Consider the following 26,646-nt stretch of genomic DNA (forward strand, 5'->3'; position numbering starts at 1 on the left):
TTTGCACCAGCCCATCTCAGGTAGAGGCAAATTTAGGTTCATGAAACCATTCCAAGACTAGGATTACACAATTTGGATCAATCGTCGATGTGGAATGCGCGGGAAATTCAAATTTCGTCATTCTTGGGCATTTTCCATGCGATTTTAACGAAATAAAAAATAAAAAAAAATTCGGGTCGGAGGCATTTCGGCGGGTCGGGAAGGGACGAAAACCAATTTTTTTTTTAAGTGGCCTAACCTCTTCATGAACTATTACTATTTTTATTAAATTAAAATGTTCAACTCGATCTGACCCACGTCAGATAACACAAGAAATTATAATTAAAGTTGCTAAAAACCCGTCATATACTATGGATGATTTCCTTGTTGAACAGTGAACAAGATATTTGGTTTGAACTGCAAAGATTTCATGGATTAAATGTCTCCATATTTTTCTAATGTACAGATTTGGGAGAATTAAAAGCAAATCATATAGCCTAATTAATACATGTATTCATGTGTTCATGGCGCGTGGGCCACTGATTTTTATGATCCACAATTGTTAAGAGCATTAATTTCAGCGGAGCCAGATGGGAAATGTGCGATATCCCGTCAGAAATTTACATAATCACGTCCTTATAGTCCCTTTCTAGCGCGATTCCAAAAACTGACTTTTATTTTAGACCGTGTCCTCCATTGAGCGGACCGAATGGAAGACCTCGGGAGTGGGTCCCGCGTGTATCTGAACTGATCGGATGTGGTGTGACGGATTGTTAATGCTTAGAATGGCCGCTCAGTTTCCCCAGATGAAATCTATCGTTCACGGCATATTTCGCTTCAAAGCAAGGAACGATGCATTAATTTGTTTGCGTAAATGAGAGCATAAATAGGTGTATTCATATACGACACAGCGCTCGTTTCTTCCAAGACTCAATACCAACCTTCACTGAAAGACTTGACTGTCATTTGAAAGGTTGGGGCTCTTGGATTGAAGGCTTTGATTCCTCTCGGTAACCTGGAATGCCTTCAGCACTTCAGTTTCCTGCACTTATTTCCAGTTTATGGCCATATTTTTGTAAAATGTCTTACCCCTCGTTTACAGAGGAGGGCAGTGTAGTACAAGCCTAAGCATCATTTGTAGTTCAGGACTCACTGATTGTACCGGCGGCAGATTAACCAAACGTCACAAAACATCCACACAAATAACGAGCAAAGAAAGTGAACTTTTTCACATTAAAGATACTCACCAAATTAACATAGCATTGCAATTTCCATTTCTTACCACCAAATGCTCCAGCCCGTGATCTTGCATGGCTGATAGATATCTCCTGTATAATGAAGTTTGCTCTGAAAACAGAAGCCGAGTTTTACTGCAGAATGTCCTATGGATACCGATGACTAGGTGGTAATCTGATGGGCAGGAGAGTTTACTGCATGTCCAAATAGTTTTAGCCCCACTGGTCATGAATCATCCAGGCTGAACTCTGGTGTAGCTACGCTTATGGTATGGCCTGTCTGCGGTGCGTTTAAGAGAAACGTAGGTTTGTGTAAAGTGGCTGTCTTCGAACATCCCTGAGTCTTATTGCCTTCTTTACATCGTTTATCTTCACGAAGAAAGATGAAAGATCCTTTCAGCCGGAGCAATTTAATAGTTTGTTTTTCAGTGTAGAAGTTCATGTGGGATAACTTAAACCACCCTTTTTCCCAGACATATATGCCACATGGTGGCCTGGAATGAGTCCTCTGCAATCTGTGATGACCTTCTATCATAAACAGTACGGTCTTCATATGAACCCTGTATAACTAAATTCCCTTCTAGACACTCACCTTTAAAACACACCCCTTGCTACACCGGTGTCACTTCCTAATTATAATCGAAAGACACAGATGTCCAAGCATGCCAGCAATTTTTCTTTTGGGGATTTTACTGGAGCAAATCACTTAAAATATCTTTTACGGCTATATCCTAGGCCTTGAACCAACAACCAACCCTCTGCTCATGCGCCATCATTTTTTTGGTCATTTTGGCCATCCTGTCTGCTAAAGTCAGCAGTGACAGAGGTTCTGTGAGGAGCGTGGTTTGGATTTGCTAGTGACAGGGAATCTGAGCAGGGCATCGGGGGTTGCTTATGAGCTACAGAGCTCAGAATGTCCAGATCCTGACCTTTACTGACATTAAGATTTAAATCGGGGGAGTCAAAGCCTCTGAGACCAGTCCTCTGCTGACCCATGACCCAAACCCAGTGATAGGTGAGTACTGGTCCCTATGATATACCTCCCGCGGATAAGATGGTTTTGTTAGTGGCTCAGAAAAGTCCAGAATATTTTCGTGACAAGATCTGGCTGTTTTTCACGTCCAAAGATAACTGTCCTGCCCGAGTTAGTTCTCTTTTATTAATCTCTGCATTCCTCAACAGCATATGTTTACCGTTACAGATAACCTTTCTTTACTTACCCTGAGAGATTTAAGCTCACAAGAAGATTAACGGTTTGTGCCATATCTCGTCTGAACACCGTTTGTAAATGATAGGAGCTGATATATTTTTTGTTGGAAATCATGATCAACAAGACAAATTTCTCTCCTGACTGCACTGAGCATTATTCTGCGATTCATTACACTAAAAATGGTTCACGTGGCATCTCCGTTCAGACATGAGGTTTCTGGAGAAAAATAACCGGAATAGTTAAGTATGCGGAAGTATACAATCAAATGTAACAGTTGAATTTACACCCATAAACAAGTGTAAATTGTATGGATGTGTTGTTGATTGTGTGTGTATTTTAAGAAGGAACTATTATGCATTCGCACAATTATGTTTATTTCATGCATGGCCACTTACAGGATGCCACAAGAAAACACCGAGGTGCTTTTTGAAATACTTATCTTCACTACAATTCAATGCAATTTATTTCATGCACCGTTCACAACACGGCTTCATCGGACGTTTAGCATAAAATATTGCAAGAGCAAAGTCATTAGGCAAATCATGAGACATTAGGCTTATATAATAACAGTCATGAGCCAAAGTATAAGCAAACGATTAAGATTCTGAAGATTAATCACCGACTAATAAGGGGTAGTGTTGTTTCCCAGTTGCAATGTGCACCCTCACGTAGAAGTGTGTGTATATATATATAACATCTGTTAATTAGACGTTGCATTATTGCTATTTTTACAGAAAGGGCACAACGCTGACATCACTCCACCAGCCACGGGATTTCACCCGGCGACTCCACTGAGGGAAAAGTTCCACGCACGATGGAACTTCGGGAAAAAAAAGCCGAACACTGCCGAATCGGGAGGGGAGGGCATTTCGGACGCCAGTTGCCGGTGGGCACACGAGCGGTGCCGAGAGAAGCCGAAAGGCGTTAGCTCCGCCCACAGCAGCAGCAGCAGCGGCAGCTGAGAGCCCGACTCGGGAGGAGCGGGGAAAGAAGGGAATTCGGAGTACGGCCGCCTGAAGATCCGCACAGCGATTCCGCCGAGAGATAGACGCGGGTCCGAATAAGAGCGCGTCGCCGTGAGAATTAGGAAAGAGAAATCAAGGGGGACCTGGCTGTCTGGCTGGCAGAAGGCGCGGGTAACACAGGCTGAGCGGACACCGCGTCTTGTCGCTTTGGAGCCATGGGGAGTAGGAAAAGGATTTATTGATCCGAACCAGCTAGCTAAGCGTTAGCGAGTTAGCTAGCTCGCGGCTAGTTACTGGTCTCCGCTGGTTACCAGTGCGTCCCATTGCCTGGACTGGGTAAATTCCTGCTGGCGGGGGAGCAGAGGGCAATCGACGGATTAAGAACTTGTTAAAACTTCCAGTGTATTTTAAAAAAAGTCCTGCTAGCCGTAATTGGGAAATAGTTTTTTTATTCATTTTCGTGAAAATTTTCCAGGCTTCATCCAGTTTTTTAGGTATTTTTTTGGAGGAGATCCGACCCACTTTGTGCTTGAAGTGAATACAACCTGGCCAAGGTTTAACTGAGAAATCTGTTTTCGGTATTTTTTAAAGAATTTTATTTATTTGTATCATTATTTTTGGACGTGGAAAATGGATGCGGGTATAGAGAAGGAGTGCAGCGCTTTAGGAGGGCTCTTCCAGACCATCATGAACGACATGAAGGTAAAAAAAACATCTAGTTAGCTGTGCTAGCTACTAGCGGGGTGGGTAGATGGGCATTGAAGAGAATGAATATTAACTAAATTAACGCTGCCCTGGCAATCCGAGTTACTGGTACCTTTTGGGTTTTGCAGATTAATGTGTAAATTGTGTGCGATGTACCTAGAAATACTAGGAATATCTTGCAGCGATTAATGCGTTTTGCTTTGGCTGCTAACATTTTGGGAAGTGGTTTTTGGTGTCAGGTTTACTTGGATAATGGAAACTGGACCGATCGTATTCTCGCGTACCTAGATCGAGGTAAATATGGCCATTATGCATGAATCGGCTGCATAGTAGCTGTAACTGGCCACGTTGACCTCAGATTGCATGTGTATGTGTGCGCATGTATGTATGTATATATATGTATATATATGTATATATATATATATATATGTGTGTGTGTATATATATATATGTGTGTGTGTGTATATATATATATATATATATGTATATATATGTATATATATGTGTGTGTGTATATATATATATAAAGAGTATTGTATGTAAATGCTTTTGGAACAGTGTGATCGAAATGCATTGTTTATGTGTGGGATAAAATGCATTGCTCCTCGTAAAATACGATATTTTGCTGTGAAGACTGTTGCCTAATACAGGTTATATAAACCGTGCTGTTTTGTCAGTGTATTTAGTGAAGTTTCTGCCCAGCACCAGTGCCTATCCAGTGGCTGTAGCCAGGCTGTTGCAGTAACACCCGTGGGCTTCGTCCTGTAGGGCGCCAGTAGTCGGATAAGTAGGTTCTGTGATGCCGGTCACTTCTATCAGTGACAGTACTACGCGGCCCCATAGCATCACCGGTTCTCAGAAAATGGTTGAAACGTTGGGGATCTGCAGTCGTGGAGACTGTAGCTCTCCCCCTTCCCTTTGTCAGGGGGTTGGGAGGTTAAATGCGAAGATCAGATGGGATGGAAGACCAAGAGGTTGATGAGCCTATGAAAAATCCACCGACTCACTGCTGTAAATAAAATATCGCTTGGTTTTTGAGATGATCAGGAAGTGAGTCACCCAGTTATTCCATGCTGAACTTGGTTATCTGTGGTTACATGTAATATACTGTAACATACTTGCTTACAACCGTGCTTTCAGATATTCATATACGCATGTGTATGTCATTCCCCAGAATATATGTTTTAGTGGAGTACTGTTGTTAACACATCTGTGTATGGTTATGACCTGCTTAAAATTTCTCCTGTACCATCAGATCCATTTCAGGGTTAATGTCCTGTCACTTGAACACCACAAGATGCAAATGCTTTGAACTTGCAGAAATGGAAGCTTGTTTTTTTTCACCCTTGTGACTCCTCCATATGTTAGGAGGGCTGTTGCTTCTCCCTACCTGTTGATGCATGCTCCCCTTAACGGCCCTATAAATTCCCTAAATCGTTTACCAAACCGTATTTTATTTTATTAGTCTTTAATCTGAAAGGGTCCTTAAGTATGCAGTTACTTATTTTCTGGTATACCTCTTATTTTCCTTTCCTGCAGATTTTCAGACTGTAGTTCCCATGTTTTCATCCGATTTTGACCACTCATGCGTCAGACACGTTCAAAAGGCAGTCGGGAGACGCATCCTATCATTTCACAAAATGGAATCTTTGTTTCTCGTCTGTTTATCCCATCAGAAATGCTGCATGTCCATTTAGCTGTGGGGGATTATTATGCTTTAGCCGAGCAGGTTTCTGTCGATTCATGCTATACTGTGACTCAGTAAATACAGACATCTGAACAAGGCCGTATGGTGGAACTGTGGTATAGAAAGGTGCAGCCTGAGTCACGTGGATGCCTTCATGTATGTACTACTTTTATGGGTGTGTGACTGTGGAAACCTTGTCCTCTTTCCCCATTCTCCCACCTGACAGAATTTATCCCACCCTTTGTAGCACTCTCTCCCTGGAAGATCCTTTTCGCATCAGAGTAAAAGCATTGCATTATGGGTTTGGCATTTTCTCTTGGTGTGTCCACATCACCCCCTTTTGCTGGATTTACACCTCATTGCCTAATTACTTTTTAATAAACAGATTCTCTTTAATTGACCATTAATGAGGTGAAATTAGTAAAGTTCAGTGGGTCGTGCTCTCAGGTTGAGGCGACTTACTTGCCATTCTCGAAAAATCCAGCCTGTGCTGGTATGTAATTCTCCAGAATCGTTGCTGTTGTAATCAGGCGTTCAGAGGAACAGAATTCCTGTACCAGTCACAATGTAGGTTTTCCTGTCTATGTTCTTCGTAAATCTTTCTCATAGTCAACCCATCTTCAAAAGTCTCTTGCTCTCTGCTCCTGCTGACCTTACTAATAACTTTACTAATACTGGCAAGTTATTTGGCAACAGAAACTGTGCTCTCTTGCTGTCCTACCTACAGAATTACATCCCGATTTAAAAAAAAAAAAAAAAAAAAAAAAAAAAAAAAATCTTTTTGTACTATTTGGTATAATGATATATTTAGATTAAGGTTTTGATCCACAGCAGGAGAAGAGGTCTGAAGGTAGATGGGAAGACCCTTAAGTATGTTTACTTGCCAATTCTGGAATATGCCTTTCTGCCAGCTCTTTCGCTCATGGATAACGGTCACAGTTTTGATTCGCGTGTCATCTCCGGCAGTGATTTCCTTTTAGAATTTTGGTATTTCTGCCCTTCGACTTATGCAAACGGTTAAACCCCTGCCCGATCAGCCCATCACCTTTATAAAATATTATTGTGTGGGAAGGGTTTACGTTGAGATTTTTAAAACTGCCCTACAGAAGGAGAGGTTCTCCTGTTCCCCTCTCTTGTTTTCACCCTAACCCTGCTCTCCTTGCCTCACCGTCAACTACTTACAGATTAAATCTTTTCCTCTTAATTCGATTGACCTTTCACATTCACTGTTGCTAACTGTCATTATTCTAGGTAAAGGACCGACCCACTGCCTTAAGCTATCTCAGTAGGCAAATTCTCTCTGCTATGTGCTGTACGTTATGGCTTAGTGCCATGTTGGCACAGAGAGGTCCACGCTTAAGTTCTTATAAACTTTTTTTTTTGTCACTTACCAAGTAATCAGCGAAGGAGTGTTTTTCAAAAGCTGTGGTGCTTCTCTGGAATTCCTTATCAGGGCAACTTGTACTATTCTTGTACTGTTGTGATGATGTTCCTGCTGTTCTGTGGTCGCTCATTAGGGACTGTATTTGAGTTTGTGTTAATTTAAAACAAATGGATCAGATCAGTGGATTTGTCCAGAAGTGTGTTAATGTAGGAAATTCAAGCCGACTTATTTGCAGTGGTTGAATAAGGTGATAGATTATACAAATAGAGCTTAACCTGCTGAAAAATGTTCACTGTATTCTAACTCACTTAAAGTTATTTGGCTTAAGAGTTAGTGGTGACAGGGTGTGTTGTGCCTCGTGCAGATCATTGTCAGCAAGTATAGCTTGGCGATATGGCAAAATATTTTCTTATGATAATTTTTCATATCAGTCTATCGATAATTATCACAATATAATTCAAGTCATCATTTCTTTATTTTGAAGCTCATTTTGCTTAAAATTCCCTCAGGATTTCCTTTGAACCTGTGAGAACATGAAAAAGAACAAATTGAATCAGTTGCAAACGGGAATCTAGTTTTAATAAATAGTTCATATAAAAATAACTTTTTCGTCATAGTGCGTAATACCAGAAAAGCCCAACAGTAACGTTTTTCTTGTTTGTTTTTGACTGCTTGTTGCTCCTAGGGCTCTGCTGCCTGCCCCAAACTGAAAACCAAAACTTTTTGTCCTGGTTTGAACTAGTTCATGATGCGATTTGTCCCATATTTCATGATGCCCCCCTCAGCTAATTGCAGTGTTTCATCTACCATTATATTAGGGGAGCGCCCCGCCCCCCCCTTGAAGGTCAAGTTAGTTTTATTTTCTCTAGCGCCAGATCACAACAGAAGCCATTTAAGGTTTCCTTTCCTATAGAACATGTCTATACATTGTCCTTTTGTTAAACAAACTAAATAGCCTTATGTTATTTATCTTATTTGCACAACAGCTTGTCATTTTTGTCTCTCCACGGTCGCACGTTTACAATTCTCCTCTGCTCTCTGTATCACGCATGGCAGAGCTCCGCCCCAATGTGCTCACTCAGACGCGTGCGTGCACACACAAGTGAGCGCACTAACACCAGCGGACAGAGCGTGCGTCGGAAAGTATGTCGTGGCAACCACCTGAAAAGCAGACAAAAATATCTGCGTTTAAGTTCTTCCAGGGTAGTGAATTGTCATAAATTGTCATAAAAAGAAATGTTCTAATGTCTTAGGTCAGTTGTTATATTGACTGCTGTCATTCAAATAAACACATGGACACCATGAATCCTGTTGGTGTCCGTCTGCCCCCCCCCCCCCCAAAAGCTGTACACCTAAGGAAACCAGTGAATTGTATTGTGGCGGACTGGGTGGGGTTTCATCCCATTTCATTTCTTTTACAGGTGTGAACAGAACCTGCAAACATGAGTCGCAAAAAAGGGCTGTGGAAATTTCTAGATATATTTTTCACGTTTGGGAAATTAACCAACCCCTCCAAAAAGGAGGTGCTTACCAGTCCATAGACTGTGGGTCGGGAACCCCTCTTTTACTGGATGGCAGTGCTGCAAGTTCATATAAGTTCATAGCATATCCAGTTTTAGTTGGCACCAGTTTTCGGCAAAGTTTATAGTACAGAGCACTAGTCTGTTACCGAACTTCCGCCATGTCACCTTTTTACCATGATTATTCACAGAATCTCCTTTTTAAACATGTTGTGGCTGCTGAACTGTTTTCTTCACTGAATCTAGAAGTTTCCTTTGACTGAGCGTTCATCACTCCCATGAGTCGCGTATATTACCAGAATAGTAGCGTTCAGTAGGCTCTGCTCGCTCAGTTAAACTTGCTGTGAGTTTGTTGGGCATATAGTCTCTTATTAAAGGAATACCATATGATTTCATTTGTTTCAGTGATGTGTGAGGCTGATGCCTGTTATCAAGAAATGTTCTTTATTGACATTGTATCAAAGTTAATCATTTTGTTAGCATTTAAATTTTATATGATGATAAATCGATATATTGAATATTCCACGGCCTTGTCAGCAACCTTTTCTTTTTTCATTTGTTCAGCAATCATGATGTGGGACAGGCAGAGAGGTGTTACTCAGATCAACAGTTCAGCTGTTCGACAGCTGCAATAATAGGTCGGATTTGCTAATGGAGCTACGTACGGCTGCCGTTTGAAATAAAACTGGCAGATCAAATTGCGGATTGACCTGGAGTGCCGTGTGCGGGCAGAGGCGCCGAATGTTCTGTAATGGAGAGGTTTTCCCAACATTAGTTACTTTAAGCTTGACGTGCTGCAGTTAATTTTGAAGAAGAATAAAGTGCACAAATGGCCTGTTTTGATTATATGCCTGGGACTGTTAATAGCTTAGTGTCCCGAATCTGTCAGAAAGTCTCGCCCCTGAACCCCCCAATGGGGCTTCATGTTGGCTTCCTATGAGTGAGGAAGTGAACTGACATAATGTTGTGGGGGGGGGGGGGGGTAAGTCTTTACCCACAAGTAAAAAGACATCTTACACCCATAGCTCAACTTAAACGTATCATCAAGCTTGGTTGTTAAGGTTGCTATTGTCTGCTTTGCCTGAGATTGTTGCAGCATGGCTGAATCCTCTGTTTATTATAAAAGACACTGAAAGGGAGAGAAGTGTTAGGGCAGGTTACTGATGCCAGTGGGGTGAGTCTCCCTTTGGTCCTCTGAGAGTTGCTGATTGTTATTCCAGTGCTCACTGAATAAGGTGTGCCAGGTGCCGGTATTTCCTGGACAAAGCACGTCGCAGTGGAGCCAAATTCTCCTCCCCCCCGATTCTGTTGAGGACGCTCTGAATGTTGCTGGTAAGGTCCTTGCAGTCTAACTTCTGCAGAGCTGATGAAGGTGAACCTGCATGCCTGCTGTCACCTAACTTGACGTCAACTTCATACCCAACGCCTATGATTGAACAGAGATAACAAAGAGTTGAAATTCCAAAGCAGTACTTGTGTATACGATTTGTTTGTAGTGCTTGTAGTGCTTGAATGTACAGCCCTCCCTATTGGTTGCCTTATAGCGTTTTGCACACTGAATGATCACAGGCCAAGCCTCCTGGTCAATGGGACAGCTCCCAGAGCAGCTGACGAACTGTGAGGCCTGTGATTGGTTGTCTCCCCAGGGAGCGGTTAAGTCTGGTGAGAGAGAAATCTTAGATATGTCTTTGACCTCTAGTGTGTTATTAGCTACAGGAGTTTACCAGTGGGCATAGTGAGATGAGTTAACTGGTGTTGTAGGGGTTTTTTGTGGTAAGTGGAGTGGTCAGTAATGTGCTGTGATTTTTGGGAATTTGACAGTAAGAAAAATGCTTAAGTTTAGCAAAATGTGAATTTATGGCCCTGTACTGGTTACACAGATGATATCGGCTCATTTATATGTTTCGATTCGTCGATTCTACCTCATTTCCTCAAATATTGCAGACCTTCAAGATTATCAACAGGGAGCATGAAACAAGTGTGCGAAAGCGCAGTGCTGACTGCTCATTTTTACCGCGCCGACAGCTGCTAAATGAATCAAGAACGAGGAACCAGTCATGTGGCCGGACTGAAAGCGTGGAATGAGCCCTAGTGGAGGTTACTTACCTTTAGTACTCTGAAAGGTTGAACTGGTAAAAACACATTTCCAGCACGTTATGAACTCACGGCTTTACTGGACAATATTCCGGTTTAGACATCTGTACTAGGACAACCATCCAATACACCTATTGTTGTGCATTTTTTTTTCTGGGCAAAACTTACAACCCAGATAAATAAGCTTTGAACATTTCCTTTCCCTTCCTAAGACAGTATCGTATCGTATGTTTACATTTCTATATATATGTTACATCACTATTGTAACTTATTTTTTTTTATTTGTTGGGTTTCTTATTACATTACTTTTTTTGATAAAAAAGAAAAAACTCATTTAAATGAAACACTTAAATGAAACACAAGTCATGAAGTTTAGTTATACATATTTTTTGCTGTGGTCACCCTGGTGTCACGTAGAACTGGGCTCAGGTGATGCGGAGAATTAGGAGTAAGAAAAGCGACAGGTGAATGAAGCGTAACTCATCCTCTATTTCTTTATTCATATGTTTGTTTACACCCTCCCCAGGTGACATGTTGATACAGATACCCAGGATAGGTGTAATACTGAGGCCCTCATTGTTTTCTTTCCTGCCCCACCCTGCTGTCATTCCTCCCCACCGGAGGGCTTCCCCGTCTGGGTACGAGGTGTCAGCCTGGTGGAGGGTTCTGGCCAAGCCCTGGGTCATGGAAGGAGACAGGAGGGTATTCACAGTTTCTATTCCCTGGCTTTGATTCCGCGTCCCTTCGAGCCAGGTTGGAATTTGGGTGTGGCACTTGAGTCAGCCAACCAACCCCCCCCCCCCCCCCCCCAACCGAGCCAATTAAAGGCGGCGTATGTGTTGGCAGAGCAGGAAGAGGATGGCGGTTTGTTTCCATTCAGTTGTCAGTTGGCGACGCTTGTTTGGACAGGAGGTTTAACGGAGTTTCACATGGAAGAGCCCGCCATGACTCTGCTGTTCCCTGCGGAACTCCCGTTTTCCTGACGTTAGCTGACGTTTTTTGGTATTTTTAGTTCAGAGATGGTCTGCCGATCGGCAGTTGTCTGATTTCTTCCAAGCAGTTGTCTGTGCAAATGTGTCCCTGGCTTTTTGCATTTAGTCCCCAAAGACTGCCAACCTCAGCCATATTTTTATTATAATAATAATAATAATAATCATAATAATACATTTTTGATCTGACTAATAATAATTTTATTCTGTTATACAGTTGTGTGACTGTAAATTGTTTTTGGCGATTTGGTTGTGGGTAGCTGCCTTTCGATGTCGAGGGTTTTTTTTTAAATTTATCTTTAATATTATTGTTTAGAGTCTGGTTTGCCCCCACAGTCCAAAAACATGCTCAGGCTAATTGGAGTTGCTAAATTGCCCGTAGGTGTGCATGTGTGAGTGACTGGTGTGTGAGTGTGCCCTGCGATGGGCTGGCCCCCCCGTCCTGGGTTGTTCCCTGCCTCGTGCCCATTGCTTCCTGGATAGGCTCCGGACCCCCCGTGATCCAGTAGGATAAGCGGTTTGGAAAATGGATGATTGGATATCATTGTTATTATTGTTTAGGAGGGAAATTGATCCTGGCTGCTTCGAGTTTCTTTTTTCCATGTGCTAAGAGGTTCGATGCTGATGACGATCTGGGGACTCGGATCTCGCGGAAGTTCCCCTGCGCCCGCCGGCCGCCGGCCTTACGTAATACTACGCTCCCTCCGCGGCGCTGCGTGAATGTAGCGGTCAGCAACTACTTTGTGTGTTACATAAAGAGTTAAGACGAGTAGCAAGGCGTTTCTCAGGCTGAGCCTATCATTGTGCTTGAGTTATACGTTTGCTTAATGCTTATTATGCCTGTGGCATTACTGGTATGGAGCGTAGACTCCTTTGTTTTAAAAACAGGTGCCGGTTTCACTCCCTAGGTGCGTCTTAAGTGAGGGTCAATTTCTAATCGAGCTGCCTAGGCATTAAGTCAAAGAATAACATTCGCCCCGGCAGTATCAGAATGGTTTTTGGCAAACGTTGTCAGTGCTTTTGTGGAGAACATGCCTGAAAGCATGACATCAGATCGTGGTTTTTTTTTGGGGGCGTGGGACAGGGGAGAGTACTGAATAATGAAATGCCAGGTCATCGATGAGCATCTTCTCATCCCGCTGACCTCCTCCACCAAACATTCGTGCCATTTCTGAAAAGTTCAATATTGCGTGAATCTCTCACCCACCCCTCTGCCCAAGGGACATTTTTGTCGACGTTTTGGCCGCACGGCCTCGTGAGGGTGACGCACCGATGCTCACAAGCAGGGCGTTTAATCTCAACTCGCTGCTTGATTGTAAATCGGCTGCCTGCTTTGTTCGTATTGTTTTATGAAATTTCCCTCACATACCGTCAGTTTCGTAGTTCAATATATATGTATCTATGTTTTTATACAATATGTAGTTTGCAAGTTATTGTAAGTGTCTTCATGGAGGTGGTGTGTGGCTCAGTGAGTTAGGACACTGTGCCCGGCATCAGTAGGGGGCCAGTTCGAATCCCAGGGTTGACTGATCGTTGGACTTGTGATCCAAGGCCCTTAACTCCCAGTTGTCTTCTTTACTGTATGTCGCTTAGGATGAAAGCGCCCACTAAATGTTATATGTATGTCTCGCTCTCACTCCTACACGTTTGACTGAAATCCCATCTATGATTTCCGGATGTGTTTTGTGACACTTTCGGTAAGTGACGACTTGAAAGTCACTGTAATTTGAGACGCGTGACACACTTCTCGTTAAGAGACTGGGATGCGGCTGCTGAAGTGTCTGATGTTTTCTGGGCAGCCGCCGATCCCTTCGAGGACGAGAGCGGAGAACACCAACACTGACAATCGGATGCGCACCTCACAGGTCTCACAGCACCCAAGATCAACCCGGGAGAACTGGGTTTAGTGGCTGTTAGTGGTGATGAACCATCACTGGCAGATGTGCTGTAGGACCATTCCCTGGTGTTTTAGAGATAAATACAGGCCATGCTCTGCTATATTTGTTCTCTCACTACTTGCATCGGTCAATGTTTGTAGTCGGACATGTATGACAGAATTAATTTCTGAGCACCTAAGTTTCATTGACTGACCTTAAAATATCTTCACTTGTCTGTCTGTAGAAAACCTACAAATCAACAGAATCGCTCCATCTATCTCAAGGCTACATTTTTGTCCGAATGCACCTGGGATTCGTCGCTGCGGATGCAGGCTCCTGTTGCACGCATCCTCTCAGACTTACACCCGCTTTCAGACAAACTAGGAAACTTAATCACTATTTTTGGCCCAGAATTTCTGGTCCCCCTTAAGTATTTTTGGCTCACTGATGGATGTAGCCTTTGGCCGGCCTCACCGCGCGTCCTGAACCCTCGGCTCTGCCCCCAGAGAGCCGTCTCTTACCTACCAGCCCCCAACCCCCACTGAGGGCGGACATTTTTGTCTAGTTTCTCAGATCACCGGCTAATGCTATTCAGGTACCTGAGTTAATCCAGCTTTTAAACAAATACCATTAGTGTCTGCATTTCATGGGGGAAGTTGGGGGGGTGGGGGGGGGGTCACAAAATGGGCAGTTGTTGAAAAATTAATAAGGGAAAAGCGTTTATACCGCTTTAGGGGGAAAAAAAACGACTTAATTTGAGAAGTGCATGGGTGGATTAAAGTCAGGTTCAGAAATATAACCAGAACTGAGAAATGAAAGGAGAACAAAATGGGGCTTCAATATAAGAACTACTTTATTTTTAGCACTGCTGTGACTTATTTCCCTTTGAAAGCTGTGTGTTTCTGTGTATTTTAAACGAGCTTCTTGTTTTAAGATAATTGGAGTGCACAGATCATGAAAACGGTCAATGGATGGGCCTAGTACCTGGCGTCTTCTCACTTTTGACTCTTCCAGCCCAGCCCAATCGGCAGGGTTGCTGCTGCTCACCATCCAGCTCACCGTGCGGCTCTCGGGTACGAGGAGGTCATCAGGGGGATGATGCAAGGAGGAAATACAGTAGCGCCTGTCTCAGTATCGATGGTTGAATCATAGTTGACTCAAACTAGGCTCTTTACTCGGGCATCACTGTGGGGGGGGGGGGGGGGGGGGGGGAGATACAGAACCTTTGGGACAGTAATGGGTTAAAATCTAGCGGTGTGATTCAGAATCATTTCTTGGCTTGTCTGGGAGAAGCCGGCGGGAAGTGGTTAGTCCCACTGCGTGTGATGGTCATGCTGGAAAGGACATGCCTGGTCTGGATGTGGTTCCACATCACAGCTTTTCCATTGGGTGTTGGGTTTTTCGCGTTTCCTCCAGCTACCAGAGCTGCTGTTTTGACTGTGAGGGTCACGGGGCTTGCGGGAGGTTCTGCGACCCTTAAGAGTCCTTAGGCCGGGTTATCCTCACCGTTTCTGGGTGAAATGATGGCACACATTTATAGAGTTTTCAAGGACTGCTGTTGTAAGGACCTTGACCTTGTTAGCTGTGGTAGTGTCGTTTCTCTTCCTAACCTTGCCTCTGGTGATCGAGACAATGCGATTTTTCTTCTCATGTGGTTTCCTTTGTAACGGTAATCGGTCTTCCGTGTTACAGATTTATGTAACTGAAACTAGTCCAGTATGCATCCAAAATGTTTGTGACACAAGTCGACTTGGGTTACAATAGTGTGGTTTTTGTGTGTGTTAGGATGTAGGACGTAAATCATTGGAATAAATGGCTAAAGAGCATTGGCAAGAGTACATAAGCCGTTAACTAACCTAATCATTTCACAGCGTCTCATTATTTTTTTCGCTTTTGTGAGTGAATGATCTTGATAAAAATGATATTTTAACAAAAAAAAATAACCAAAGTTACGTAAAACGTTCTGGGATTTTGTATTTGTTCCCCCTGAGAAATGCAGCGACTGCTCCCTCTGTACCTGGAGAAGTTCGGTTCTCAGGTGACTCTCAGGTTTGTCTGATGTGCTGCCGAGAAGCGGCCATTTTTCATGTGGCTTCCTTGTTTGTCCTGTGAGACATTTTTAGTTTGTCGTTAAATTGCCGTGCAAAGGGCAAGGTGGTTTCCACGTGTACTATGTGTGGCCCTCGGACACTTCCATGCCTCTCAGCAGTAGATCACACTGTTTCACTGTAGCTGTTTCATGTTGGTTTCACTTTAATTTTGCTTTGTACTTCTTTTGTTATGCTGAAGACAAAACGATAAGGGCTTAGAAACACCAACGGCCGCATGCCCGCATTGCCCTGCATATTTCTGATTTTATTTTGACCCGTAAAAATCCACTGAGACTGGCTTAGGTTACTTTTCTTTACATTGAAATCTTATCGGTTTTTAGGGCAGATGATTAACATGAAAGAATCGATGGTTGTCTTACTAATTAAGTCGCGGCGAATGCTGCGAAGTATGCAGTGTCTGTCACCTGCATTGGTGAGGCTTCCTCACCTCCTGCGGAACGGTAATCGTCCCTGTCAAGGACTCGCAGCAGATCTGCGCGAATCCCGTGGGCTCTGTGTCCGCTTGGGTAGCTCGAGGAGACTTCGCTGTACATGACCAAAGCAGAAAGACTAGGTGCAGATTCATGATCTTTATTGGCCATGTTAGTAGGTACATTGTTAGTAGGTACATCCCCTTTTGATCCGGGCAAAGTCTAAATAAGACTGTACAAGACAACACAAGGCAGCATTTTAAAGACACATTAATATATGGCTTAGTGTTTGGTGTATTTTGTGTTAATGTCTACATGTTTGGTGCCACTTAATGATAAGCAGAATAACAACTAATACAAACAGGATGTAAAGAATGTTAGCAATGGCGACCCTTCCTGGAATGGCTGTTGGGACTGACCTGTGGTTGGGTGTATGGGTTGGGGTTTCTTCCGGAAGGGAGCGTTGTGGATGATTCCGCCGAGCCAGCAAACGTTTCTGACCCCTTGATATTTGCTTTAGGAAACATGCCTGCAGTATCTTTAGGAACGGAGAGTCCTGCTAATTATCAACAGAGCGGCACTGGCTGTGTTCTGACCATGTTCCAGAATCACCGACGCGTCTCCATTTTTGTTTGCGTTTTCCCTTTTTAATTTCATATTTCCTGCTGAATATGCGTACCTGGTGTAGAGGTATGCATTGAAAATTATATTTATTAGTTCTAGCTTGTAATATAGCTCTCTTTAAAAAAAAAAAAAAAAAAAAAAAACTTAAGGTTTATTAAAATAAAAATTTTCACAGAAAATTTTGTGGTCTTTCACTGCCTTTATTGGAACTTTTTCCCCCTCACAGAAAAATCTACACACGATAGAATTCTCGGTGGATAGATTATGTGCGGTTTTCCTCGATAGTTTTAGCCAGATTGTTTAAACTCACCTTAATATGGCAACAAATTTAAGGATATTTTTGGATTCCTGTCTCAGATGAACTAGATTTCTATGGTTGTAACGAATTCCATGCTCCCTGCCTTTGAACTCTGGTTAAACAAACCGTGTTCTCAATCGTAATGCATGCTGTGAGCATCTCTGTGGGTAATAAGGCATGAGAAACACGCTTCTTCCAAACAGGATATCTGCATGTCTTTCACGTGGGACTATTCTGCTTCACACTGTTTTTTTTCTAGAGTCTGGACTGTAGCAGGCGTTCTGTACGCTTACTTAATTTAATGCAGATGGCTGATTTTCTTATTTACTGCAAGAACTGAGATGTATAGCCATGGCCTGAGCATTGGAATGGGTTTTTTTAGGAGGTATTGTGAGCAGATTGGTTTAATTCTCATTCCGAGGTGAGCTATGAAACCACCAAGATGAAGTATCTGGATGAGGGGTACCACATGTAGCTGGTATGGCTCTGGAGATCCCGCGCTTGGCTCCTAACCCGGAGCAGTCCTGGCAGTGCAGAAGTATGCTGGTGTACTCTGGAGAATAGGCAGATGATGCAACTCCCTGTAACGTTGCGATGGTTTGCAGCAGGTAGCCCGGCGGCCAAGCGTGTGGGCTTGCACCTGAAGGTTACTGGTGCGAATCCCGAGAGGGCTTTTCTGGCCTAAAGGTCTTCTGTAAAATTTCCAGCTGCAGGGAACTGGAAAAAGTGGGAGTTATTTATTTTTATTTTTTTTGTGAAAGATTTCAGCTTAACTGGAACATGAAATTAGCATGAAGTTGATGGTGATCTAACACTTTTCGGGATTTATTGTTTCTCCTAATCTGTTTTTATTTTATTTTATTGCAGTCTAGCTACCCTGCCTGGGAGGACTTTGTCACTAAAGGAGCTAAGCTGCAGTCCCAGTTAAGGTGAGTAGAATTGTCCACAGATATGTGGGGATGTGGGTGCCGAGTCTTGTCCGCCTTTAGCCTCCCCTGTGTCCTGCTCCTCATTCTACCCATCATGCTCCTGTGCCCAGAGCCTTCACATGTTGTTTGCTGGTCTGGTTGGCAGGAAGACAGCCTCGTCTGTAAGGATGTGTGTGCGTGCAATCCCCCGAGCTCTCTCTCCTATTTTAATTTGTGTGCGTGAGTCTGTAGGCCAGGCGCCTTTGCAGTAATAACTGTGTTACACACTGTGTTGTCCAGCAGGTCATTGTGTCATTTCTCTGTAACCTTACACCCTGAAGGTTTCCTTTTGAAGTCCCCAAAGGCAATGGCTTTCAGTCATTAGTAATTGCGAAACGTTGAAGTCGCAGGTGGACAAAGTAAAAGAGAGCATCAATTAAGCAAGTAGATGTGTGGTAGCGTGAGCGGGTGTAGCGGCGTGACGTGTGTGAGCCAAGTTGGAGAACCTGCACGGGCACTTCTTTATCCGGAAGTATGAAAGACTTGAAGATCCAGACCCGGAAGGCCACTTGAAGCACTGGGCCAGCAGAATTCCCTTCACGCCCAGTTAACACCTGTGTGCTTTTTCGGCGTGGCAGGGGAGGGGACGGAGCTACGGCAAAATAAGCTGGCCAGAGTGCAAGAAAGACACTGTGACCTTTGATCTTGTCAGGGGGACAGAAATAGCCGGTTTGTTCTCTTGGCGAGGCCCGGGGATGGATTTGGAAGGCGGGCTACCTGCTACCTGTTCTCCGAGCTCTCGCGTAACCGAACACCAAGATGATCCCCCTCTGGAATTCCAGACCTTCCTAACAATAAGCCCATTGACCCGGCAGCATCTTAACCCGGAGCCACCTCAACTGGTTTCGTGGGGCCGGGGTGTCATTTGGGCCGGGCGACATCTCGTGTTTCCGCGCTATGGGTGTGTCGCATGTGATCCGGCCACCTCGTCAGTCCTGGTCTCGCTTCCGTCTTTTGATGTGTTCTTCGGATAAGAGAAAATCGGATCTTTGAATAGAGAGACTGAAGTTAGATCTCTGGGCACCAAGTGTGAATCACGAAGTGTATTCTTCTGAAATCGATATACAAAAAAAATTTAAAAAAAAAAAAATTGGAAAATATGTCCATGAAGTGGAATGTGAATAAGCACTTAAAAACAGAACGGCGTCATGAAAATGCCTTTAAGACCAGCTGGCCACCAGTTGGTCTTAATAGTTTTGAAGCCGGTCGTCGTTCCTGTGGCTAATTTTAAATACAGCTGTCTGGAGGCCAGAAATCGGAAGAATGCGATCATGCACATTGAGGTCACGCCTCTCCGATAGCTGTTCTGTCAATGAACGTTGTGGGTTTAAGCTTGCTAATAAATAATGGTCATGATCCAGCAGATTTACATTGTTAGTTGCCAAAGGAAACATGGAGAAGTGTACGTAACTTTGTTGGTGCTGAAAACGTAGTCCGCAACCATGACAAGTTATTTTTATTTAGCTGCTAAACGTAGCTAGCTTTATATAAATAAAATAATTGATAGCCATCACAAGTTAATTCTGTGTAGATCTAGTGAACAAAAATTGACATATTAAATGTAGACCACATGCTGTCTACATTTCAGATCATGTTTCATAGACTATTATATATTGTGTACGTTATAAAGATTTTGGGAGGCTGTATCGAGTTGTGCGGATCTCTTGATGATGTAAAGTTTATTTAATTATATTTGCTAAAGCAGGAAGCAGAGAAACCGCAGTTTGCCCTTGTTAAGAGCTGGATGTGTAGCTCTGCTTTCCGTCACGGTCGGCTGTGTTTTCACAACAAGTTGGCGTCCTGCGTGAAGAACGCATGCCGAGTCCTTATCTCGCCGATAAGAGCTGCGGCCCCCAACCCCGTGCTCTTCATACGAGGTCATTCGTCATAAATCTGTGCAATCAAATTTAGGGATGTGCTAGTTAGGAGGAGAGAAGCAGGGGAAGCTTGGTGACTCACCGGGGAGAGCCGCTGTCCCGCGGCTGAGGCATCCCGCATGGGCGTCGGCACGTGTGGGCGTTACCATGGTTTTTGCCCCTCTTCTTGGATTTCTCAATGTTCAAAGACATTCTGATTACATGAATTGGTGACCGGATGGCCATATTCTTCGTAATTACCCTACAGCAGAAAATAACCAAAGGAAAACAATGGGCAAATATTTCTAAACAAGTATTAATGCGCCGATGGTAATATACAGTCAAAAGAAACTACCAGCTTAGCATGATTCCATTTCGTGTCCATTAATAGAAGCAAAAACATTCCTTAGTTGCTCCCTAAAAGGAGTGGCAAAATATAAAAAATGAGTTGACCTTTTGGTCAGTTTTGGTTGAATTCTCCCTTTTTGAAGCTAACCAAATGTCTAATGGCTAACGTGAATGCTGTGGCTAATGCCAAGGCTAATGGTCAAGGTAACCCCCAACAGCTCACTGAATTTAACCATGTGAAATTACATGTGCTTATTTAGCTATCGGTGTTGAGTGTGATGAGCCATTGGGGAGGAAGGGAGCGCATACCATTTGGGAATCCGATCTGTAGACCTTGTTTACAGTCCGTATGTCAGATTCAAGTTGGTGATCTTGTGTTTCAGGACGACCATCCTCGTCACGGGATCTTTCCTGGACGCCTTTCAGAAGGTGGCGGACATCGCCACGGGGACACGAGGTGAGCGGCTGATCTGTAGACCTGTGTCATTGTAGTTCTTGCCCGTATGCCCCCCCCACCCCCCATTTTTAAAAAAATTTATATTTCTGGGGTTTTGGCTGAGCTTGCCTCAGCAGCTGCTCAGGCCTGACACAGATCGGGGTAATGGGTGGGGTGTTTTAACCGGGAATGCAGGCATATAACCGGGCGCTGCTGTGTTTTGTGTCAACCTGCATTGTTCTCTGCGGTCGCCGCATGCCATCGTCCCTCCTCAGCGAGACAATGTTGTGTTTCCGTGACACGTGACCGATACGCAAGTCTCAGGGCAGGCGCAGAGATTTAGCGGCAATTTTCCTGCTTCGCCTTGGCGGCCGGTGCCGTCTTCCACCGCAGACAGTAAGCAGTCACAGTGACGCACACAAACAGAGTAGCCCAGGGCTATGAGAGTTTACTGGCTGGGTAAATTTCCGCAGCCGCTTCAAGGACACAGCGATTCTGAACAGAACTACCTTGCGAGATTATCTCCCCCCCCCCCCCCCCCCCCCCCCAGCATGTAACAACACCTACCTGCTTTTTCTTTTACAGTATTGTCAAATATTGAGTTCGTGAGAGTGTTGTACATCTTTTATTACGATGTGTATCTGTTGTGTATTTTCCGCGTAATTGAGTCTTCTGGATCTAGGGCGTCTGGAAAACAATCTGATCGTTTTACAATGATAATACAATTTGCAACGACAAAGATGTAACCGACGTGTTTTACGACATGATGCCGATAATATAAATAACATAAACATAACATGAAGTCTCCCCAACTTAAAGGTATGAGCGAGTAATGTGATGTCCTCACACTAAGGGTTAAAGCTCTGTGTTATATGTGGAAAGCTAATTATCGTAAAAGGATTTTGTTAGGATTTCCTGGTAAGACAGTGTGTCTTTACTTATTTACTGGGCGCTTGGTCTCAGTTTGCTTCCCATTCTTGATTCCAATTTGGGGCTGTACACAGGGAACTTTGTGGTTACAAATTATCTGAGCCCAAAATGAGAGCGATAACTGCAGAGTCCTTTGGCCCCGTGACGGTGAAGGATGGGTTTATCCTACAAAGTGGCCTATTTCACTCTTGACTTAGTTTGCCTTGTTGCTGTGACTGTCTGATAGGACGTCGGCCAAATCAGCTTGGTGAAAACTACAGGATGCTGTCAGGCGAACCGGAGGTACAGGAGGGGGGGTTAGCGATCAACAGTGTGGTGGGAGGGGTGTCCCTTAAGTGCCCTGTCTAAGAAAGGGTGCAGTCGTGTTCCGGGAGAATCCAGAGGTGCCTCAGGCTGTGGATAGTGCGGGATTCCTGTCCGGTCTGGGAATAGAGGCATTGGCCTGAGAAATCGATCTCACCGTTCGGCATGGTTTGAAGCCTGCTCTGATTGGTCACTGGGGCAGGATGATTTGAAGCCTCCTCTGATTGGTCACTGGGGCAGCATGATTTGAAGCCTCCTCTGATTGGTCACTGGGGCAGCATGATTTGAAGCCTCCTCTGATTGGTCACTGGGGCAGCCTGAATTAAATTGCTCCCAGAGGTGATGCAATACCTGCAGGAGAGTGAACAGATACATATGTACATGTTTTTTTCTGAATTCTTGTTTTTAAAAAGTAATCTTTTTGTCAGATCTGTCCTGTCATTCTGTACCAGAATGGTGCTCTCAGCATTTCGACTGATACCTCTTTGTCAGTAAGAGGCCCCATCCATGGGCGCTGGCTTGTTCGACACACTCCTGCACCAATCCTAGCAGCGTTTCGCGCTTTCTTTGGGCCCGAAGCGATGTCATGGCAACACGGCAACCAGTTCTGTAATGCAGAAGCCTGCTTTAGCGATGGTGTGTTGTGATAAACCCTGCCCAAGGCTGATCTATCTGCAGACAGGCCTGCCTTGCTGAATTCTTATCCATCTCCTAGCTTTGGAGATTCAGCCAGGGTAAGAACCTACAACGTCTGCTACCTCAGAGCCAATCTCCCAAGGCAGTGTTTTGTTTAGCTTCATCTTTTCATGTTTCCATCCCCTTATAGCGTAAGATTTGGCATGTAGTTCATAGGGGTATGGATCTGCGCATGTGTTGTAAAGGTTGCAGGTTCAAATCCTGCCCAAAGGCCGTCAGCCATATTACCACTGACCCCTTGAGCAAGGCGTTTATCCCCTGCCCTAGAGATATGGACTGACCCTACTCTTTCACCCAAAAAAGCGTATGCCACACTGAATTCAGGCATCTTGTGAAATGTTCAAACCCTGAACAGCGTTCTTCCACACTCGCCCTTTCTGAGATACAGTCGCCGTTTTTTCGCTGATACTTCTAACAGCCACCGTGCCCTGCGTGACTTCCCTATGCTCAGTGTGTACCCTTCAGAATGTCACTTAACAGGCTGCTAATTGGATAATTCTTTTTAAGTTGAGATTTTTTTTCCTGTCCCTAGAGCTGCGTGGTTGTAAACTCTGCCCCTGGAGCGTTGCCGTCGAGTCCTTGCCTGTCACGTCACGCCTCGGCATTTCAGAACGATCCGTCACGCTAACCAAAGAGATGTTGAGTTAAATGTGACGTTTAATTGCCGGGCCGTTGGTTGCCCCTGGCGCCTTTTTTGTTCATCCGGATTATATTTTCTCGCCGATCTGGGGTGCTGGGAGGGGGGGGGGGGTGATCCTCGTCAGTTGGGAATTGCACAGTCAGGCTCCGGTTCAGCTGGCAAAAAGCGCACGTCAGGTAATCGCTGCCAGAGTTTGTTTTTTGTGGGAACGATCTTGACCGGAGGCGCTGCGTGTACCTGTGGCAGCAGACCGTTTTCGTCGCTGCCTTCTTTAAATATCCTGTGTCGTTTCCCATCGAGTTGGTTTTCCAGAAGGTGCCGATGGGCATGACGGGGTGGCCATCTCCCCGGGGAGCGCGACCCTCCGTGTCCGGCATGTCGAGGGAACTGTGAAGAGCTGGGAGCTGGTGGCTTCTCCTGTCACCGTTTATCCGCGGACACTGTCTTCCCTCCACACCACAAACAAATGCATTTCCACAAAAGATAGCTTATCGGCGCTTCCGGCCTGTCAGCTCGAGTCGTCACTGTCGAAGCTCGGGTTGGCGATTATTCTGCAAAAACATCGGAGGAGGCAAAAGCACGCATTTCACGTCCTCCCCTTATTCTCAGAATAAGCATATAGGCCTACTTGATTTGAGCGTCTGGGGTGGGGGGGGGGGGGGTTCATCGCTCATCCCGCCATTGCTGCTCGGCTTTCAACAGCCATTTTGAGGTCTGGCAGTGAAGCACAGGGCCTTCCAGCACTTCCAGTAGCTCCCCCTCTGCTAAATCTGCTCAAGCCTGGTCCTCCTGCTGGGGTGGGGGAGGTGGGGGATCTTCGAGAGCCTTTAATTATGCTGGTTGGAACCTGCCCCACCCAGCCGCGTCGTCTGATCCCAGCTGTACCTTCGCCCCTCCCAGGTATCCCACCCCTTTCCTCCTCTTGCCCCGTGATATATTATTCGATGGCAGGAGATCAACAAATTGATTTATTTATTTATTTTCTTGCTTGTTCCAGCCAGTCCCACGCCCAGAGGCCGTCAGCAGCTCTGGCCTGTCTGCTGGTGGCGCTGACAGCCGGTAGTAAAGCAGCAGCTGACAGCTGGCTGCTCGGCGTAGTAGCAGCTAACAACCAGTAGCATGGCAGCAGCTGTAAGCTTGTAACACATCGAAGAAGCGGCTAGCGCCCCTAGCTACTAGCCTTCCTGTCCCTAGCATGATACTGGCTAATAGCTACAGCCATATAGCCTAGCATTGGCTAATGGTGTACCACTGCAGCTGAGCTGAGTTTGTGAGCCCGTGTCTCACTTTCAGAATCTGACATAATTTTTAACATCTTGTATACTTGTGTATTTTGTAATTGATGTTGTTTATATGAGCTGTTAACACACAATGTTCCTTCTTGTCAGCTGGTCTAATTGCTAACAGTATCCTGGACTGCTTTATATACGATGGTGCGTGTGTTCGGCATTTATTTGCGGAACTGAATCGGCGCTCCGCACACACAGGGCCTCTGTGGTCGGTCTGACTCGCATATATAGTGTTACGGGATCGATGGCGCCACATAACACCGGAAAATGCATCCAGGCAGGCTTCAGGCCACAGGTTATTTAGAAGGTGAACTTCGGTCCTCCCCCGTGGTGGAATGGGGGCACAGCCACCTGTCTGAGACAGCTGACTGTCAGATGTGTCCCGGTGGGATTATGAAGCCAGTTGTTGTCCTGAAAAATCCCTACAAAGCTAGACTCCGTGACCACATGACACCGTTGGACACATTCCAAATGTCGATGGGGTAGTAAGAATGGATATTTTGGGGGTGGGGGGAGTATGGAGTTGGCTCCACCACCTGGCTGCTGCCCCCATCCAAAGGTTTCCCAGAGCAGTTGTGACCTTTCTACCGAGCTGACATCCCCAACCCCCCATTACATGGAAATGTTGTGTACAAATGTAGACCACAGGCCTACAGCGGCCAGTGTTTTTATAGGCGCTGAAACGTCGCAAGTCGCCTTAAAGTTATTCCTGAACATCGCTTCTTTAATTTTCTCCTGCCTTGTTAACCAGCCGACGCCAGTATAATTCAATCTCTTCCCTTTGTTTACTCCATGCCGAAGCACAAGTTAAACTGAAGCACTGGTTTGAGGAAAAGGGTGCATATATGCTTAGGTTTTTTTTTGTTGTGATATCCTGGAAAGGTTCTTTAAAGGTTACTTTTTAATGAGAAAACAGAATATTTGAGATGGTTTTTAGAACATCAAGATGCAGTGATTGCCAGTAGTCGGGATTTTGTTTGAAATTTGGACGAGAATCATTTCATCTCGAGTTTTTTTTCGTTAGTGTTCCTGGTCACCTCAGTCTTTCCTCCTCTATACCACCACTGGGCCTTTTTATTTGAACCGGTTATGCATCACTGTCCATGATGCTCTTTGACTCCGCCCTTGGCCCCGCCGACAGAGAGCAGGCACCATGGCTTTCTGTCTGTTCCTCAGGCTGTTCCTCTTTTAATCAATGCTTTTCATTGTGTGCAGGGCTTCAGTTACCCAGCTGCATTTGGTTGTTTATGCATTTCTTTTTAATGAATGGAAGGTTGCTCAGTGGGTAGCAGTGTTACGTCATACACGCCAGGTTGTGAGTTCAAATCCCATCTATTGGCTAATGGTGTACCACTTCAGCTGAGCTGAGTTTGTCAGCCAGTGTCTCACTTTCAGAATCTGACATAATTTTTAACATTTTGTATACTTAGGCATACACAATTACAAAATACATATTTGCATATTTCCTCATGTTGTATGGGTATCCCCCAGGTATACTGGAACTTTACCACAATACAAAGACATTAGGTTACACTATATGATGTCTGAGTGTGTGTCCTACGATGGACTGTCCTCCCATGTAGCGTGTCCGCCTGCCCCGTACCCTGTGCTCCTGAGGATCGGCTCCAGTCACCCTGGACAAGGTGGCATGGAGGAAGCGGTCAGAAGATAGATAGATGAGTACTGCAGTGAAGTCGAAACGAGAGGACGACCCGTCTCCTCAACACCGAGGGGAGCTATCCATCTCATCTGAGTGCTGTCCAAAGCCGACATGTAAACAGCCAATTTGTCCCCCTCTCTCTGGAGCTCACTTTGTATCTGTGTGGGTGGGGGCGGGGGGGGGCTGGTGTTTCTTGGGGCTTCATGGGAGAGCAGGTGTGAGTGTCAGCTGGGCTCTGAAAGGAGGGCTGGAGGCATCGTGCCAGATTCCCGACCACGCAGCTCTCGCTGAGGAGCCAAGGGACGCCAGAGAATGGAACCATTTTGGTTAACAAAGCTGTTGCTCCTCAGACTGGGCTTCCGAGAGACGGGGCATGGCGGTAATAAAGGTGTCCCGTGCGGGATAGCGGGCCGCGGATCCAGAAACCACGCA

General features: G+C 44.9%; 1 protein-coding gene across 1 annotated transcript in view; it reads left to right on the forward strand.

Annotated features, from left to right (window-relative positions):
- Positions 1 to 3,345: 3,345 nt before the first annotated feature.
- The window catches only part of mtss1 (MTSS I-BAR domain containing 1), a 47,076-nt gene continuing 23,775 nt past the window's right edge, over positions 3,346 to 26,646 (forward strand). The window contains 3 exon segments of the mRNA XM_049022195.1: positions 3,346 to 4,091; positions 17,956 to 18,017; positions 20,644 to 20,717. Coding sequence (XP_048878152.1) covers positions 4,020 to 4,091; positions 17,956 to 18,017; positions 20,644 to 20,717 — 208 coding nt within the window. The 5' untranslated portion in view covers positions 3,346 to 4,019.

The sequence above is a fragment of the Brienomyrus brachyistius genome, chromosome 8, assembly GCF_023856365.1.
Source record: "Brienomyrus brachyistius isolate T26 chromosome 8, BBRACH_0.4, whole genome shotgun sequence".
Classification (NCBI taxonomy): Eukaryota; Metazoa; Chordata; class Actinopteri; order Osteoglossiformes; family Mormyridae; genus Brienomyrus; species Brienomyrus brachyistius.